The sequence below is a fragment of the Theropithecus gelada genome, chromosome 1, assembly GCF_003255815.1.
Source record: "Theropithecus gelada isolate Dixy chromosome 1, Tgel_1.0, whole genome shotgun sequence".
NCBI lineage: Eukaryota > Metazoa > Chordata > Mammalia > Primates > Cercopithecidae > Theropithecus > Theropithecus gelada.
The window spans coordinates 45,828,237-45,844,944 of NC_037668.1; the positions used below are offsets into that span (position 1 = coordinate 45,828,237).

The 16,708-nt window shown below is 51.8% G+C and overlaps 1 protein-coding gene across 1 annotated transcript in view; it reads left to right on the forward strand.

The window, feature by feature from the left end:
- IGSF21 (immunoglobin superfamily member 21) overlaps positions 1–16,708 on the forward strand; it is a 273,116-nt gene that overhangs the window by 181,332 nt on the left and 75,076 nt on the right. The window contains exon 3 of the mRNA XM_025389584.1: positions 1,622–1,743. Within this exon, the coding sequence (XP_025245369.1) occupies positions 1,622–1,743 (122 nt within the window). The remainder of the gene's footprint in view (positions 1–1,621; positions 1,744–16,708) is intronic.

The window sequence follows — 16,708 nt, forward strand, 5'->3', positions numbered from 1 at the left end:
AGAAGCGGCCAGGTGAGAGGAAGTGGTCCTCTGTCTCCCCTCTGCACATGGTCAGAAAGCGCCACGCCCTCAGAAGGGAAGAAAGTGACACTTGTGCATGTCGCTAAGTCCCGACAGAGACAGGAGGGGTGTGGGATTATGGAGGGGTAAGGAGAAGCCGTGGCCCTGGGAAGTCTCACTGCCGCTTCCTCTCAGGGTTCCAGAGCCTCAGAAGGCCTTCTCATGGTTCTAACCATCCCCGGTCCTCACAGAGGCCACCTTACTCTTTACAAAGCTTGCAGTCTACGGAAAGTGACTGGTACAGATGTAGCCTGTGTCTGCACACAGCTGGTGCTCAACCAATGCTGGCCAGATGCATGGAGTCTCTCCTAAACCAGTAGCAACACCACCTAGGCCAGAGAGATGTGGTCCAAGTCAGCTTGGGTACCTATGTGCTGAGAGGAGCCCAGCTGTGTCCAGGGCCAGTACTCCCAGGCAGGGGACAGGGGGACAGATTCACACTCCAATCCTCATCTTTTTGCCTGGGGAAGCTGCTTTCAGCATCCCCCCAGCCCAGCCCCTTGGAGACACCCGTCCCTAGCTACCCCTCTCCCAGCCCCCCTCCCCGCTGCCTCCACCACGCAGAGCCGCAGGGAGCTAATTCCACTTCTCGAGGCCCAGGCATGAGGCCTCCACATTGCAGGCTGTTAGCGTGGAGCCCAGCTGAGCTGCGAGAGGCTGCAAGCTCCCAGTCTATAATAGAGTTGCTGAGACAAGCGGAAAACTGCAGCCGAGTAAACAGATAAATAATTGAAACAGTGACAACACATACCTTGCTGCTTTGTGGAGTAACACTTTCATTAGCTGGAGGCAGCGCAGATGTGGGGAGGCGGGCGGGCGGCAGCTGAGGGCACGGGACGCTTGGGTTCGCTTTCCATCAGCCGTGAACAGCGGGAGAGCCCGGCAGCCTTAGGCTTCCAGCGCTGGCTTCATCACCACCTCTCTGCCTTCTCCCACTTCCGCATTTTTAGGTGAAATGGGGACTTCATGTCCTCCCTCCTGGCCCAGCCCAAGAGGAGGGCAACTGCCCCACGCTGTCCCCTTCTGCATCACCCATGCCAAGATGTTGGATTCCTGACCTCCTCCCAGGCTCCCTGCCTCTAGTCTTGCCCCTTTCGATTCGTCCTCAATCTGTAGCCAGTGGAGCTTGTAAATCAAATCTAAGCCTGGCCCCGGGGACCACTGCCTTCAGGAGAAGCTGAGCTCCTTTGCGGTGGAGACTCTTCATGACCTGGTCCACATTTTTCTTCACAGCCTCTTCTCATCCCACTTCCTTTCTGCTCCAGGTGCTGCGAAGGCAGCAAGCTTCCCCTGAGCACACACTGCTCTTTTCTGCCGCAGGGCCTTTGCTGTTTCCTCTGCCTGGAAAACTCCCACCTGTTGCCAGGCTGGCTCCTACTCTTCCTTCAGGAGGCAACTTAAACATCACTGCTTCCAGGAAGCCCTCGGTGATTACCTTATTCTCAGGATGGGGCTGTCCTTCTTCTGAGCTTCCTGCCTGCATCTTCTCAGTGTCCTGGGGAAAGGGGTGACCAGGGCTGGCTGAGCACTCACAGGTGGCTATCTCTGTGCTCTGTGGCAGGTGACGGATGGCGGCACCATCAAGCAGAAGATCTTTACCTTTGACGCCATGTTCTCCACCAACTACTCACACATGGAGAACTACCGCAAGCGAGAGGACCTGGTGTACCAGTCAACTGTGAGGTGAGGGCCTGTGGTGGCGGGGGGACAGCGGGGGAAGGGAGGAGGGATGCAGAGTGGAGCAGAGGGCAGTTCTCCAGCCCTTTCACATCAATCGCTTGGTGCTCTTGGGCTTGGAAGGCAGAACCGGGGGCTCCCCTTGTGGAAGTGGGACTCATTCCCTGGAGGGACATTCCCTGGAGGGAAGAGGCAGGAGAGGGCCAGGCCAGCTCCTCTGCCAGCTCCTCCAACAGTCCTGGAAGGTGGTTTTCCAAACTCCATTTATTTCCAGTTGAGATACTGAGGCCCAAAGAGGGTGAGCAATGGGCCTAAAGTCACACAGGCAGCAATGAGACCGCTGGGCGGTGAGGCAGTTCTGCCTGGCTTGGAAGCTCATACAACATGTTCTACTGTTTCTTGTGGGTTCCAAGGCCATAAGGGCCCAAGCTTAAGAGAGAATGACCCCAAGCAACTGGACTCCCAGGTCAAAAGCAGCAGAGTGGGGGAAGCAGTGCTCAAGTCAGAGATGCTTGATTTTCCTACTCCATCCCTCTTTTCCAGAAGGTGGGGCGGCAGAATCAAGCCGACTTCATCTCCTTCTACAGCCTGCTATTTCCTATGTGTGTGGCTCCACCTCCTTCCCACAAACTCCCCACAAGATCCTAGTCCTGTTTTATTCCTTTGACACTTAACACACGCTGGTCCCTCTTCTCAAAGGGCCTTTCTCCCTTTGGTCATCTGGTAAACTCCTCATCAGCCTTCAGAACCCCACTCAAGCAATTCCACCCATGGGACCCCTCACCTCAGCTGAACCGATCCCCCAAAGCTGGTTGGCTGCAACTGCCCCAGTCCCCACCCCTCCTCAGAGGGAATCTCACTGCATTCAGGAAGAGTGCACAGCTTCGCACATACACACTCTTCCACACCACACCGCCAAATGCTTTGCCAGGTGCCCAGCCTGAAAGTAGTGGTCTGCTCCAAAGCTGGAGGGGGACAGTGCTGCATTGGGCACCCTGAGGGGGACTGCAGCCAGCAAGCCCACATGACGTGCACTGTGGCACCATGCTATGTGGATGTCCCAGCTGGTGCCTGGTGCTGTGCTGTCTTTAGACTCTGAGCCTGGAGGAAGAGGAGGCCCTACTCTCCAGCATGGGCTGTGGGTCTCTCTGTGACCGTGAGCTCCAGGAGGACAAGGGACATGCTCCTCCTTCACTTTGCATCCCCAACTCTCAGCCCAGGGCCTGGCACACAGTGGGTGTATAATGAAATTTGCAAAATGAGTGGACAGCTCAGGCTACACTCCTCGGCCCTTCAGGCCTATTTTCTATTGGGTAAAATTAGAAAATGGGACGAGAAGATTGTAAAGGGTGAGTCCAGCCCTGCACCGAGAACCTGGCCCAGGCATCCTCCTCTGCCTGCTTTTGTGAAAATGGGAAGGTGAGTGTGCTCCCCAGGCAGCCTGGCTGGTCCTCCTCCTCTCCGAGCTCTGTGCCAGGACCATGCTGACAATGTGGACGTGAAGGTGTGTGAAGAGGTGTGTGAACAGTCGCACAAACTCCTTCAACCATCTAGTTGTGACTTCTCCTGAACCTGCTTCCAAAAAGAAATTATGGTTCCTTAAAATATTAAAGCACACCTGAAACAAGCCAGTTACGATCAAGATGAAAAAGGAGATAAAAACTCATTTTGGAGAAAATAGCTATTCTGGAAACCACAGATGGTTTTGTAGTAAGTGAACTCCCAAATAATCTCCACGATTCCCAGAAACCTAATGCCACCCAGCCCACCCCTGCCGGTCACCGTGTCTCTGAGAATTCCTTCCTCACCAGGCCACCTACTGCCACCAGCATGGCCTCTAGGACTCCTTGGTTCTGATTTCTAGCTAAGAAAGAAATCCAGGGACCATCTAGAATATTCTTGAGCCCCACCCTCTCCTGCTCCCTGGAGCCTCAAGGGCAAGCCCTGCTACCAGAAGACCCAGATGCAAATCCCAGCTCAGTCTCTGCCTACTGAATGACCGGGGACGAGAGCCTTAACCTCTCTCTCTCTGCTTCCGGTTCTTTGCCTGTGAAGCAGGCTTGACATGACTGGCTTTGTACAATTGCTGTGGAATTTCAGTGAAATTTACTTCCAACAGCCTGAGTTCAAATCCTGCCTCTTCCACCTCCTGGCATTAGTTAAATCTGGGGCTGGTAACCCCACAATTGAGTTTCCTGACCTCCAAAGGAACATGACAGCACTAAGAGGCTAGCTGCAGCTTGTGAGGAGCTAACGGGTGCATTCAGGTGAAGTGCTGGAGTCCGGTCTCTAAGTGGTACATGTTTGCTGCCATTGCCTAGAACAAGCTCTCCTTCTCCCATCATAAAACAAACAAACAAATAAAAAAACTCACCTTTTTACAAATCTCTTAAAGCCTCCTTTTATGCACCCTTTCTGTTTTGATCTGCACAAACAACCCCATGAATGCAGACAGGTGTTACTATTATTAATCATTTTCTCTAGCCCTGTTCTTACTACGGAAGAGGTCGAAGTTCAGCCAGGCCCAACAGTCTCCCTCTGGAATGACATGAACTTGACCAGATCCCTTGTTTTTCAGTTGTGGAAGCTGAGGCCCAGAGAGGGAATGAGACTTGCCTGAGGTCACACAGTGGCACTGACTTAAGCCTGATCTTAGGAGCCAGTGCTCTTTCCTTTCCTACATGGGCACCAGTCTCCCCCACCTTCTCCCTGAACCTTGGTGACAGGGGTGATCTCCCAAGCAGAGAGCACCCCAGGGAGCTGAGCCGTCCTGTTTGTTGATTACCAAGGGCGAGGGAAGGAAGGAGCAGACCCTCTGGAGCCTAAGAGGATCACGGAGGATTGTCGGGCCCTCCCAGCCAGCCATGCTGGGGGCCACTGCCTTTCTAGGCTGCAGAGCCCCGTCAGGGCTGGGGGCGGGTGCGGGACTCCGCATTTACATACAAATGAAGATATTTACAAATTAATGCATCTCAACAAGAGAGAGTCCCAGCTCTGCAGCTGTCTGAGCCAGTTCCTCTTCTGCTGGGGAAAGTGGGGAGAGAATGAGGCTGAGAAGATTACCAAGAATTGGCTGACAGCAATTTCCCGGGTAGCCTAGAGAAGCCCCAGGGGCTCCTGGTGCTTTTTGTCCCACTGAGGGGACCCTGGAGGGATGGAAGCCGGGTGGATCATCAGGACTTCTGCCCCCAGGGGTGCAGGTGTGTATCCCCAGTTGTATGACCTTGGACAGATCATTGCCTCTCTGAGCATCCCAGAGGCCCATCTATCAAATGCCTTTCTAGGTCTTAGCCCCAGAGCCCAGAACTCCCAGGTTGGAATTGACAAGAATGTATTCCCTCCAAGGCTATTTAGTTGAGCACCTACTAGGACCCTGGCTTGGTGGAAGGTGCCCAGGGATACAGGGGGGAATGAGAAAAGCACGGCTTTGCAATCTAGTGGGGGAGACACGGCAAAATGTAGATGAATACATCATTCCACATTCTGCAAAGAAGTGATTCTAAACTGTGGGCATGCAATGAAGGGGCAGGTGGGGTGCAGTGCCGAGAAGGAATGAGATGCTGGGTGCCATTTAGATGGGGGTCAGGCAGGGCCTCCGAGGAAGGTGGCACTTGGGTGGAGACCTGAGGGCAGGAAGGAGCCCTCTGTGAAAGGGAGGAGGCAGATGCGGCCAACGGTTATTCCACCATGCCCACATCCTCTTACCCCTCGTTCTTCCTGGCAGTGCCAGCATCCTTGACGCTTACCCAGGGCTTTCTCAGGTCACTGGAGCCCACTCAGCCTGCACATGAGGCAGGTGAGAAGTGCTGGGGAGTTGACACCACCCGGGAGCAGCCTTGACCAATGACTGTTTATTGGATGCATACCCAGCCTCCTCATCCCTCTAGGGGGACGGTTCAGATGCATGCTCAGGACAAAGTACCTGCTCCTTCTTCACCTCGCATACCCAGCTCTCAGCCCAGGGCCTGGCACACAGCGGGTGCATAATGAAATGTGCAATATGAGTGGGCAGTTCTGGGTATGCTCCTTGGCCCCTTGGGGGTGTTTCCTAATGGGTAAAATCAGAAAATGGGATAAGAAGGAGGGACATTGGCCGGGCGCGGTGGCTCAAGCCTGTAATCCCAGCACTTTGGGAGACCGAGGCGGGTGGATCACGAGGTCAGGAGATCGAGACTATCCTGGCTAACATGGTGAAACCCCGTCTCTACTAAAAATACAAAAAACTAGCCGGGCGTGGTGGCGGGCGCCTGTAGTCTCAGCTACTTGGGAGGCTGAGGCAGGAGAATGGCGTGAACCCGGGAGGCGGAGCTTGCAGTGAGCCGAGATCATGCCACTGCACTCCAGCCTGGGAGCACAGCGAGACTCCGTCTCAAAAAAAAAAAAAAAAAAAAAAAAGAAGGAGGGACATTGAGACACTCTGAGAAGAATGCTGTCTAATCTCTTGGAGTTTCTCAGTGCCCCCTAGAATAATCTTGAGAATGCACCCGTGTTGGCTTCCTTCCCTTCTAGCTCATTCTACCAGCTTCCTGGGACCCCTTCTCACATAAACCCCTTGCTCCCAAATCCTTGTTTCAAGGTCTACTCTTCATTCCACCCTTCTAGGTTCTTGGCAGGGGCCCCTGTAGCAAAAGACAAATTCACAAGACAAAAGGATACAGGTCTAGTTCGTATACATTTTAGGCGACACGGGAGATTTTATAAGGAAATGAAGACCCACAGAAGTGGTTCGAGCTGAGTGTTTTTTGCTGCGTTGGATGAAGGATGGGGAGTCCTACCTCAGATAGAAGGGTCTGAGCTAAGGGCAGTAAGCTGGGAACACTCAGCAGGGTGGTTTGTTCAGATCCCTCGGAAGTGAAGATGCTTCCTTCCTCCAGGTACAGAGAGGGAACCTCTCACGTGAAGGTCTTGTGACCCGCTTCAGGGAAAGGTCAGAGTCCTTCCTGCGCCTGCCATTTCTCAAATTCCATCTGCTTAAAATATTCAATATACCAAGGTGCCATATTTGAGGTGGCGTGTCCTGAACCCCCTCCCCATGGAATGCGGCCATCAAAGAGGCCAGCTGTGACCTCCTTGGAGGTCCGGGTGAATCATAGCGAGGCTTCAACCACTCTGTCCACACAAATACTGTGTCTTCCATTTCCGGAAGCACCCTGAGGCCCTTGTCCCACTTGATCTGCTCAGGAAGCGATGAGGAGCACCAGACAGATTTCACTGGCCTTAATTCACTGGTGCAGGAAATCTAGACTCGAGGGGCTCAGTGTACTCCTGCCCCTGATCTGCCATTGCAGGTCCCTCCAACACCTTGGCCAACTCTCTTTGCCAACAAGGTCCTACTTGTCCTTTCAAGTTCAGCTTAAATGTTGCTTCCTCTAGGAAGTCAACCCTAACTGCTCAAGCTCACAGCCTGGTGCTGTGTCTTCAGAGTCTGCACCACCCCCGCCCCCCACTAGACTGGAAGCCCCGTGAGGACAGGGACTAGGTCTGATGTTTTCACCACCATCCTCTCCCCAACCCCCAGTACAGCACCCTAACCCTGGGCACGTGGTAGATGATTTGTAAATATCTACCACGGGGTAGTGAATGAGTTCGTGGTGAACATGGTGGTGGAGTGCTTTCATTGCAACACTTGCTGCTGCTGGCAGATGAACGAGCCACCTTAGGAAAGGAACATCCAGTCCCCTGTTCCTTCCCCTAACACTCACATCATTCATTCATCACAAAGGAATTGAGTAGTTGCCGTATATTAGGGATGATGATGGAGATAGAGTGGTGAACAAGACGTAATCAGACCTGCTCTCGGAAGGTTTCTGATCTAGTGGGTGAGGAGAGACACACTACAAAAATGCCTTTAAAATAACAAGGAAAAATAGTTACAATGTGTGATGAGTGTGGTGAAGGGAATAAAGTACAACTGTCCCCCGGGATCTGTGGGGGGATTGGTTCCAGGACATGCCCAAGCAGATAGCACAATCCTAGGATTCTCAAGTCCCACATATAAAATGGCACAGTATTTGCACATCACCTACGCACATCTGCCTAGATCCTTTAAAGCATCTCTAGATTACTTATAATACTTACTATCATGTAAATGCTAGGTAAATCACTGTTATACTATATTTTTATTTGTATTATTTATATCGTTGCCTTATTATTTTTCTCTCTGAATGTTTTTGGTCCACGGTTGGTTGGATCCGCAGATTCTGAACCCATGGATATGGAAGGCCGACTGCAATGTGATAGAGAGCAGTGACAATAATGGGGTGAGGGCATTGCACAGCTTCTCATAGGCGATACCTGGAATGTATCTCCAGGAATCTAGAGATATCCGAGCAGAGATATGTAGTATAAGAAGCCAGCCAGGCAAGGTTGGGGCTTGGGAGGGCACTCCAGGTAGATGACATGGCAAGTGCAAAGGTCCTGGGGTGAGAAAGAGCTTGGTGTGATCTGGAAGCTGCCAGAGGGCCATTGCTGCCAGAGCACAGGGAACGGGGAGGTCAGCTCACGTTCATTCTCCATGCACTGGAAGCCACTGAAGGTTGTGGCATGCTGTGATATGTGGTTTGTCAAGCTCACCTTAGTTCCTGGGTAGAGAGGCTTGGTTGGAGGTGCCAGGGAAGGAAGACAAAGCTGTCCACAGAGGAGCCTGGAATCTGACCTCCAGGTATAAAATATTCAATATACCAAGGCGCCATATTTGAGGTAGTGTGTCCTGAACCTCCTCCCCATGGAATATGGCCATCCCAGAGTGAAGCTGTGACCTCCGTGGAGGTCCGGGTGAATCACAACGAGGCTTCAACCACTCCGCCCACACACATGCCGTGTCTTCCATTTCCTGAAGCATCCTGAGGCTTCAGGAACAAGCGTCATCCCCCAAAGCCACAGGCGGTGGGGAACAGCCGGGCGGGGTGGGGGGCGGGGGGCTGGAGGCCATGTAGAGAAAGCCAGTGCTGGGCTGCACCTTTTGATGCATGTTTATCAGGAGGGAGACGCGGGAGAGCTGGAGTAAATGGAACAAAGAGGCTGAGAATGCAGGGCGCTGGAAGAAATGCCACTTGCTTTATTACTCTGAGGTGCATCGGTTCACACACACACTCAACAGTGCACAGTGAGCGTTCGCTGGTTTGAGGCACAGAGCTACGGTGCACGAAGGTGGCTAAAATCAGCCCCTGCCTCTTTGGAGCTTAAAGCCTGTTCCCCTCCGTTGACGCCTGTTGGCCTATAAGCTCCTCCAAGGCTCGGCTACATCTTCTTCATCTCAGTAACCCCAGGACCTACTTGGCATTTAGAAAGGAACAATAAATATTTGTGGAATGAAAAGAGAGAAAGGGGAGATAAAACACAGAGATAAATAGCGAACAATTCGAGTAATAAAGTGATAGCTGTCATAGAGAAGATTCAGATATAACCCAATGATGAATCAGAGATGCAGAGACTGGGGAAATCAGGGTGATGCTGGCATTTGAAGTGGTTCTAGAGGCGTCGGTGGGTTTTAGACAAAGAGGAGCTGGGTGCTGATTATCTGGTTGGAGGGTCCCGTGTGTGCAAAGATACGGCAAGAGGAAACGGCCCAAGGAGTGGCAAGACCACTCCACGGGCAGACAACAGTTTCTAAGCAGAAGCCACCTGGAATCCGTTCAAACGAAAAAAAATAAGGGATTGATTTTTAAATAGGCACATTAACTGTCTGGTTCAAAGAGCAGAGGGGTTTGTTTCCCTTTGAAAAGTTAAATGATGCTTCTACAATCTATTCCCGTGGAGACCAAACTCTTTTTTTACAGTTGATACAAAGAAACGTGCCATCCGACCGTTGTCGGTTTCAAAGTCTGAATTCTCCAGCTCCCTTCTCCCTCTGTATATTTTCGCGAACCAAACGTCTTTTCTCTCTAAAACATACCTAACAGGTGCTGCTTGCCACATGAAGTGGTCATTCATTTATTGACTCCTTTGACCACTCAGCAAACACATGTTGCCTACGTACTGCATGCTGGGCTTGTGCCAGGCACTGAGCAACAACAAACACAGGCCCTGCCCTTATGAAACTAACTCTCCAAGAATATCCTCAATTCCTGACCTGCTGGAAACCCATTCTTCTCACTCCCACCCAGAATTCATCCAGGAGTGTGAATGAGAAAGAGTGGCCTGCTGGAAACCCATTCCTCTCTCTCCCACCCAGAGTTCATCCAGGAGTGTGAATGAGAGAGACTGGCATTGTTTATTTTATTGTTCTTAACAGATTATGCTTCTTAGTATTAGACTTGAAAGCCCCTGGTTTTCAACCCCAAGTGGGAACCTGGTCCCCATCTCCAAACCAGGGATGATTTTAGAAGACAGGGTTGCGGGTCTCCTCCCAGCCACTAGGGGTGTGCTCAGCAGCCTTCAGCAGCCTGAAATTACACATCAGCTGGCCAGTGGCTCATGCCTGTAATCTCAGCACTTTGGGAGGCTGAGATGGGAGGATCACTTGAGCTCAGGAGTTCAAAACCAGACTGGGCAACATAGTGAGACTTCTTCTCCAAAATAATAAATACATATAAAATTACATGTCAACGGAGCAACAAGTCACCCACTGGTGGTGTCTACACCACAGGCCAGCTCACTGACCACCTGCATCAGGATCACCTTGGAAGCTGCTTTAAAATACCAATTCCTGGGCTCCACCAAGATAGAATTTGATTCAAGCCCAGAGCAAGACCTGGGGAATCTGGAATTCATTTGCTAAAAAGTCTTCCAGGTTAAGATATGGGCAGTGCGATTTGGAAAGCTCGCTTCACACAATCCCATCCTCCTGCTCCGATGTGCACACTGGGGTCAAAGAATTCAATGGCAGGCACCAAGGCATAGATAATTCTAATTGTTGGTGGCCCCCATCCACCAACAGGTGGTTATTCTAACGCCCCTACAGCCAGACCACTTTTAATTGAAGATGATGAAATAGCCAGGCCAGTCAGTGACCTCAGAGTCTATTCCCTGAGGCCTGAGTGACCTCACAGGCACCAGCCAACCCCGGAACTGGGGCTGCCCCCATGCCTGGGCTGCCAGTCATTAGCGGAGCAATAACAGCTGGCATGTGCGGTGCGCTCATTGGCCAGGCCCTGGGCTAAACTCCTCAGGAAGTGAGGCCTCGCTTGCAGGCCAAAGGGAAGGCCAGGAGCAAGATGCTCTTTCTATAGCTCCCGGGCCATGGCACTCTCCCCAGAGATACAGCGTGCCCATGCTTTCCAGCTAGAAGTTCCACTGGACCCAATCCCAGGCCTCCCACCTCCAGAGCTCTAATTAGGAAAGGCACCCCCCCCTTTGTCAGGTCCCAGAGCAACGCTCTGCCCAGACTGCAGGAATCTGCTCCCAGCCTTCCTCCCTGGTTCTCATCTCTCTGACTGGGACCCTCCCTGCTTCATCTCTGGGTCCTCCGTGCTCAGCCCAGCTCCTGGGATAGATGCCCAGGGCCTCCGTAAAGATCTGTCGAATCAATGGGCTGATGGGTTGTATTCCAATGTGGAATTATCATTTCCAACAAACAGTCAGCAAAACTCTTTCCCAACCTGTCATCTGGTTCAATCTGTGGAGCACAGATCTCAGACTCGTTGAATTCTGTTATTCAGATGCGGACATGGAAGAACAGAGAGGTATGGTCACTTGTCCAGGGTCACACAGCTTGTGCAGGGGGAAGCCTGGGTAACGCCCAAGCTGTGGCACTCCATGGACCACTGGAGCCAGGTCCACTCATTAGGCCCCTGGGCCATGGAGCATGGAGAGCAGGTCATCCAACAAACAGTATTTTTTTTTTTTTTTTGTCAGAGTCTTGCTCTGTCGCCCAGGCTGGAGTGCACTGGCGTGATCTTGGCTCACTGCAACCTTTCCCTCCCAGGTTTAAGAGATTCTCCTGCCTCAGCCTCCCAAGTAGCTGGGATTATAGGCACCCACCACCACCCCTGGCTAATTTTTTGTATTTTTAGCAGAGATGGGGTTTCACCATGTTGGTCAAGCTGATCTTGAACTCCTGACCTCAAGTGATGCACCTGCCTTGGCCTCCAAAGCGCTGGGATTACAGGCATGAGCCACTGTGCCCAGCCCCAACAAACAGTAATTGATGCCCACCCCGTGCCAGGTCACTTAGTAAGGGAGACTGGCACATGACCTTATCTCTCCACCCCTACACACATGTATGTGTACAGAGGATCTACCCGGGATGCTTGGACTCTCCAAGTGGGAAGTTGCCAGCATCAGTCATCACCTTAAAAAGAGCCACAGCCTGGCAGTCCCAGGACCCTGGATGCCACAGCCAGGGAGAGCAAGTGATGCCCACTCTTGGCTCTGGGAGAGGGACCTGGGAAATCAGTGCCCTGCATCTTCTCTGCTGTCTTGGCTGGTAGCATCAATTCCATTGACTAGTGGAGAAATCTGTTTAACTTAATGTGCTTCGGATGCTCTGCCTCAGTCCCCATTAAGCTGGGCACACTCCCCTGCTCCCCATCTTCCCCTGCCCCTGCCACCTTCTCCCTGCCTCCCCCATCCCGGCATTGACCCCTCAGGTTCCCACTTCTTCTCTCCTTCTCCAGGGGCTGCCTGGCCTTCTCTGCCTTTTCAAAGCCCAGTGGTGCTCCAGGCTCAGCTCCAATGCTCCGCTTGATGCAGCAGCCCTCCCTGACCCCCTCCCCAGCGGCAGAATCGATCCTGCCTGCTGCACCCAGGGAGTGCCCCATACTTTCCACTTTAGCATTCTCCTGCTGGCTCCCACCTGTCCACTCGCACATCTGCTGTCCCCACGAAGGCCATGAGCAGCCCAGGCAGGGCAGGGCTGGGCTGATTCCTGTCCATGGCTCCTCCCTCCTGCACAGGTGCAAGCTCCACAGAGGACCGGCACCACCTCCCTAACTCTCTCCACCTCCTGTCACTGAAGGTGGACACTCTTCTCCTCTTGTTCCTTGACTTTCAGTCTTTGATTTTCATTTTTAGAGTTATATTCTTCTTTCCTTTCTCTCTCCCCTTTCCAATAGCCCACTTTCTATTGGGGTGCCCTCTTCCTGCCATCCTGTGCACAGAGGCATGCACGGTGCTTTCATTCCCTCTCTTCCCATGCATTCGTGCGTCTCTTGGCTAGGAGTCCCTCTGTGGTCCCCAAATCTCCCCTGCACACAGACTCCAGATCTTCATGCCCCAGAGGCCCCTGGAGCTTCAAGGAGGCTCCCATTTCCAATTTAGAAGGAGGGTCAGGGGTATTTCTCCTTGGTTGGGTCTTGGGTTAGTGAAGAGATTTGAGGCAGGGAACTGAGATGACCCCTGTTGCATTCACAGCTGCCACTGAGTCCTCTACCCACCTTCCCCCACTCTCTGTTTGACCTCAGACCCACAAGGAGGCCACTGGAACTCCCAGAACACACACTTCTGTCCCCAGCCTAGCTCCCCAGGGAGGGAAGCACTTGCAAAGCTGTCTGCTGCCCTCTGGTGATGCACTAGGGTATTGCAACTTAAGGGTCGGGGGGTTGGGGTTGGGGGGCTCTTGCCTGGGGTCCCCAGTCACCAAGGATGGGTCTTGTCTCTCAAGGCTAGGGACACCTCCCTTCTTCATCTCTAGGTTCTCAGTGCTGAGCACAGGGTCTCCGGGAAGGCTTGTTAAATTAATGTGCTGACAGGTTATCCAAATATGGAATTATGACTTCAGCAAAACTCTTCCCCATCCATTGTTTGATTAAACCCTAGCAACCATCCTGTGCAGTGTAGAACTCAGATCCTATTTAGGGGGCTCAGATGCAGCCCAGAGAAGAGAAGCAACTTGCCCAAGATCTGAGAGAGCTCCCCCTCAAGGCAGAATTATCCTCCCCCGGCAGCCTCCCCAGCTGAGGAGGCTGAGTCCTATGCTAATGGAATGGGGTGGGGGCAATGGGGTCACCTGCTGCCACCTCTGGGTAATGGCTTGCCTGGATCAGGGGCCTTCCAGAGACAGCATCTTCACCCAGAGTCAACCGTCAGTAATTGCAGCCCAGTGCCAGGAAGCACCCCGGGCGGAGTGGTGGGGAGTTAGTTCCGATGTCGAATGCACCTTGACATGTTTCAAGCACCTCAAGTAAGGGCTTGCCTTAGTTATTCATTTGTCCTTTTAAAAGTGTTTGTTTGTTAACTGTAGACATCGGGAGACAGAGATGTGCAGGACAGGTAAGTTCTCTGTCCCCATGGAGCTGACATTCCCAGGGCTATGCTAGCAACACAGAGAGAGGTGGGGAGGCGGTGGGGCTCTGCAAGGAAGAGGTCAGATATGGCGGGGGGCTCTTTCTCTACTTCCTGGATGGCGAGCGAGATGACGCAGCCACTCAAAGGCCAGGGAATGAGCATTCTGGCAGAGGGAAAGCAAGGACCTGAGACAGGAGCAAGCTCAATATGTCAACAAAGAACGTAAAAATGTCCAGAGGGTCTGACGGAGTTGGTGAGCCCTGCAAAGAATGCAGATGAGGCCAGGCCTCATGGAGCAGTCTTGTGGAACTTGACTATTAAAATGCAGATTCTCAGTGGGGCTGGGACAGGGCCCCAGGGTCTGCATTTCCAATGTCCTCCTAGATAAGGCTGATGCTGCTGCTCTATGGCCCACTCAGGGGAGCCAGAAACCTCCCAGTGCCCAGGCCAAACCCCTAGCCCTTGAAATCAGAACCTCAGCAAGGGTGAGGGACACAGGCATCCATGTATCAGATCATCCAATCTGCAGGTGAGTTTGAGGACCACTGTTATAGAACATCCTTGGTCATTAGAGAGAATCTGAATTGTATTCTGAGTGATGAAGAGTCACTGAAATTGACCTCGGTTTGAGTTTTATGCTGCTAAATGATGAAGCAGGGAGATCGGGGTGGGATGTGATGGAGCTGGACAGGCAGAGGCGGAGAGAAGGGATGGGGATGAATTAGGAAGCAGACCTGGCAGCACTTGCTGATGGGCTGGAAGGGGGACACCAGAAAGTGAGAGAGAAGTTAAAGGTGGCCCCTAGGGCCATAGCCATTGCATTTGGGAGGAGAGGGGCTCCTTCCTGAGAAGAGGAGACTGATGAAGACTAGCTCAGGCTGAGGGTGTAGGACAGAACTCACGAGTTCTGTTTGGATCAGGTTAGACATATCTGTTAGACGCCTGAGCACAGACTGCAAGTAGGTTGGTGGAAACACAGGGCGGGGGAGAAGTTGTGACCACAGATACAAATATGGGAGCCACCAACACACAGATGCCACTTAAAGCCACCATCCCCTCCAGACTCGGGACAGATCTGCTGGCAGTCTTCAGACATCACCCAGGCCAATCCTCTCATTCTCCACCTGAGAAACCAAGGCCCAGAGACTGTGGATGACTTCCGTAAGGTCACACAGCAAGCCAGCCGCAGAATCAAAAGTCAACTTCTGACTCCTAAAGGAGAACTGTTTCCATTCCATAGTGCTCAATGCAGCTTTCTCCTGACCTGCAGCCTGCTGGGCAGAATTGCTGATATGGCAAATCATTTCTATGTCTGCAGTCAGGAAACCAGAGCTGTTGGAAATTATCTACACACACACACACACACACACACACACACACACACACACACACACACTATCCTTTTCCTTCTAAGTAAAAAATCAGTAACCAGGCTGTCAGCTTTATTACTAATTATGCAAGTGCTTTATTGCTGGTATTTAAAAAAATTGAAGGCTAAAAATGTCCGGGAAAGACCTAATTTAGTAAACAGTTCAGAATAAAGTATTTGTTGCTGTGGTATTTCTTCACATTAGAATTTGCTCCGGGTGCTTCAAACCCTCTTTAATATATTATTGCAGTCTAATAAAATTCCCGGTTCTGGGAGAATCTTTGCCTTGGAAGATAATCGTGTTTCAGGGAGTGATGGTTAGGTGGGATTGAGGGTGATTGGCAAGGTCTGGTGAGCCTGAAGTTCCTGGGAAAGTAAGGCTGAGAGAGGGCAGAAGATGAGTGGTTAAGAGACTTGCCTGAGGTCACTCTTGAGGTCACAGTAAGCACTCAATAAGAGACAGGGAAGGGGATGGATGGATGGAGGGATGGATGGATGGATAGATGGATGGATGGATGGATGGATGGATAATGGATGGATGGATGGATGGACGATAGATGGATGCATGGATGGTGGATGGGTGGATGGATGAATGGATAGATGGATGGATGGATGCATGGATGGGAAATGGATGGATGGATGATGGATAGATGGATGATGGATGGATGATGAATGGGTGGGTGGATGGATGGAGGGATGGATGGATGGATGGATGGATTATGGATGGATGCACGCATGCATGGATGATGGATGGATGGATGAGCTTTCAGATGAATCATCAGGTTGTTGCAGACCTAAATCTTAGTCAAGGAAAAGAAGTATTCTAAAACTTGCCATTGATAGAAATGACAGAGATAAAAGTTGGTGGGCCATTGGGCCATTTGTACAAAATAGGTACTATCACCTCTATTTGCAAATAACAGACTTCAACTGAGATAATGAAGCAGCATTGCACAAAGTTGCAGGGCAGGGAAGCCTTCCTCATTTTACAAAAAGGAAGAAGAGGATCGGAGACATTGAATTACTTGCTTGAGGTCACATATTCCAATAGCGATGGAGCTAAGCCAGGGGCCAGCCTTCCTTGTGTCCACCTAACAGCTATCGTTTTCTTTCCAGCTCACAACTTAGGTCCTTTCTCTGTGCATCATGGCTTCTTGCCACCTGGGTTTTTCTACACCCACCCAGCAGCCAGAGTGAGCTTTCTAAAGTGAAATCAGATCATGACACCTGCTGCTTGAAGCCCTCCATGGGCTTCCCACTCACTTGGGATAGAACCCAGTCTCCCATCAGACCTAGGAGACCCTGTATGCTTGGCTCCATCCACCTGGCCAGCCTCATCTCCTACCCTCTCCCTCTCCAGCTTCCTAAACATCAGCTTCCGGACACCTTGGCCTTCTCGCCAAGCTTGTTCTTACCTCAGGACATTTACTCATGCTT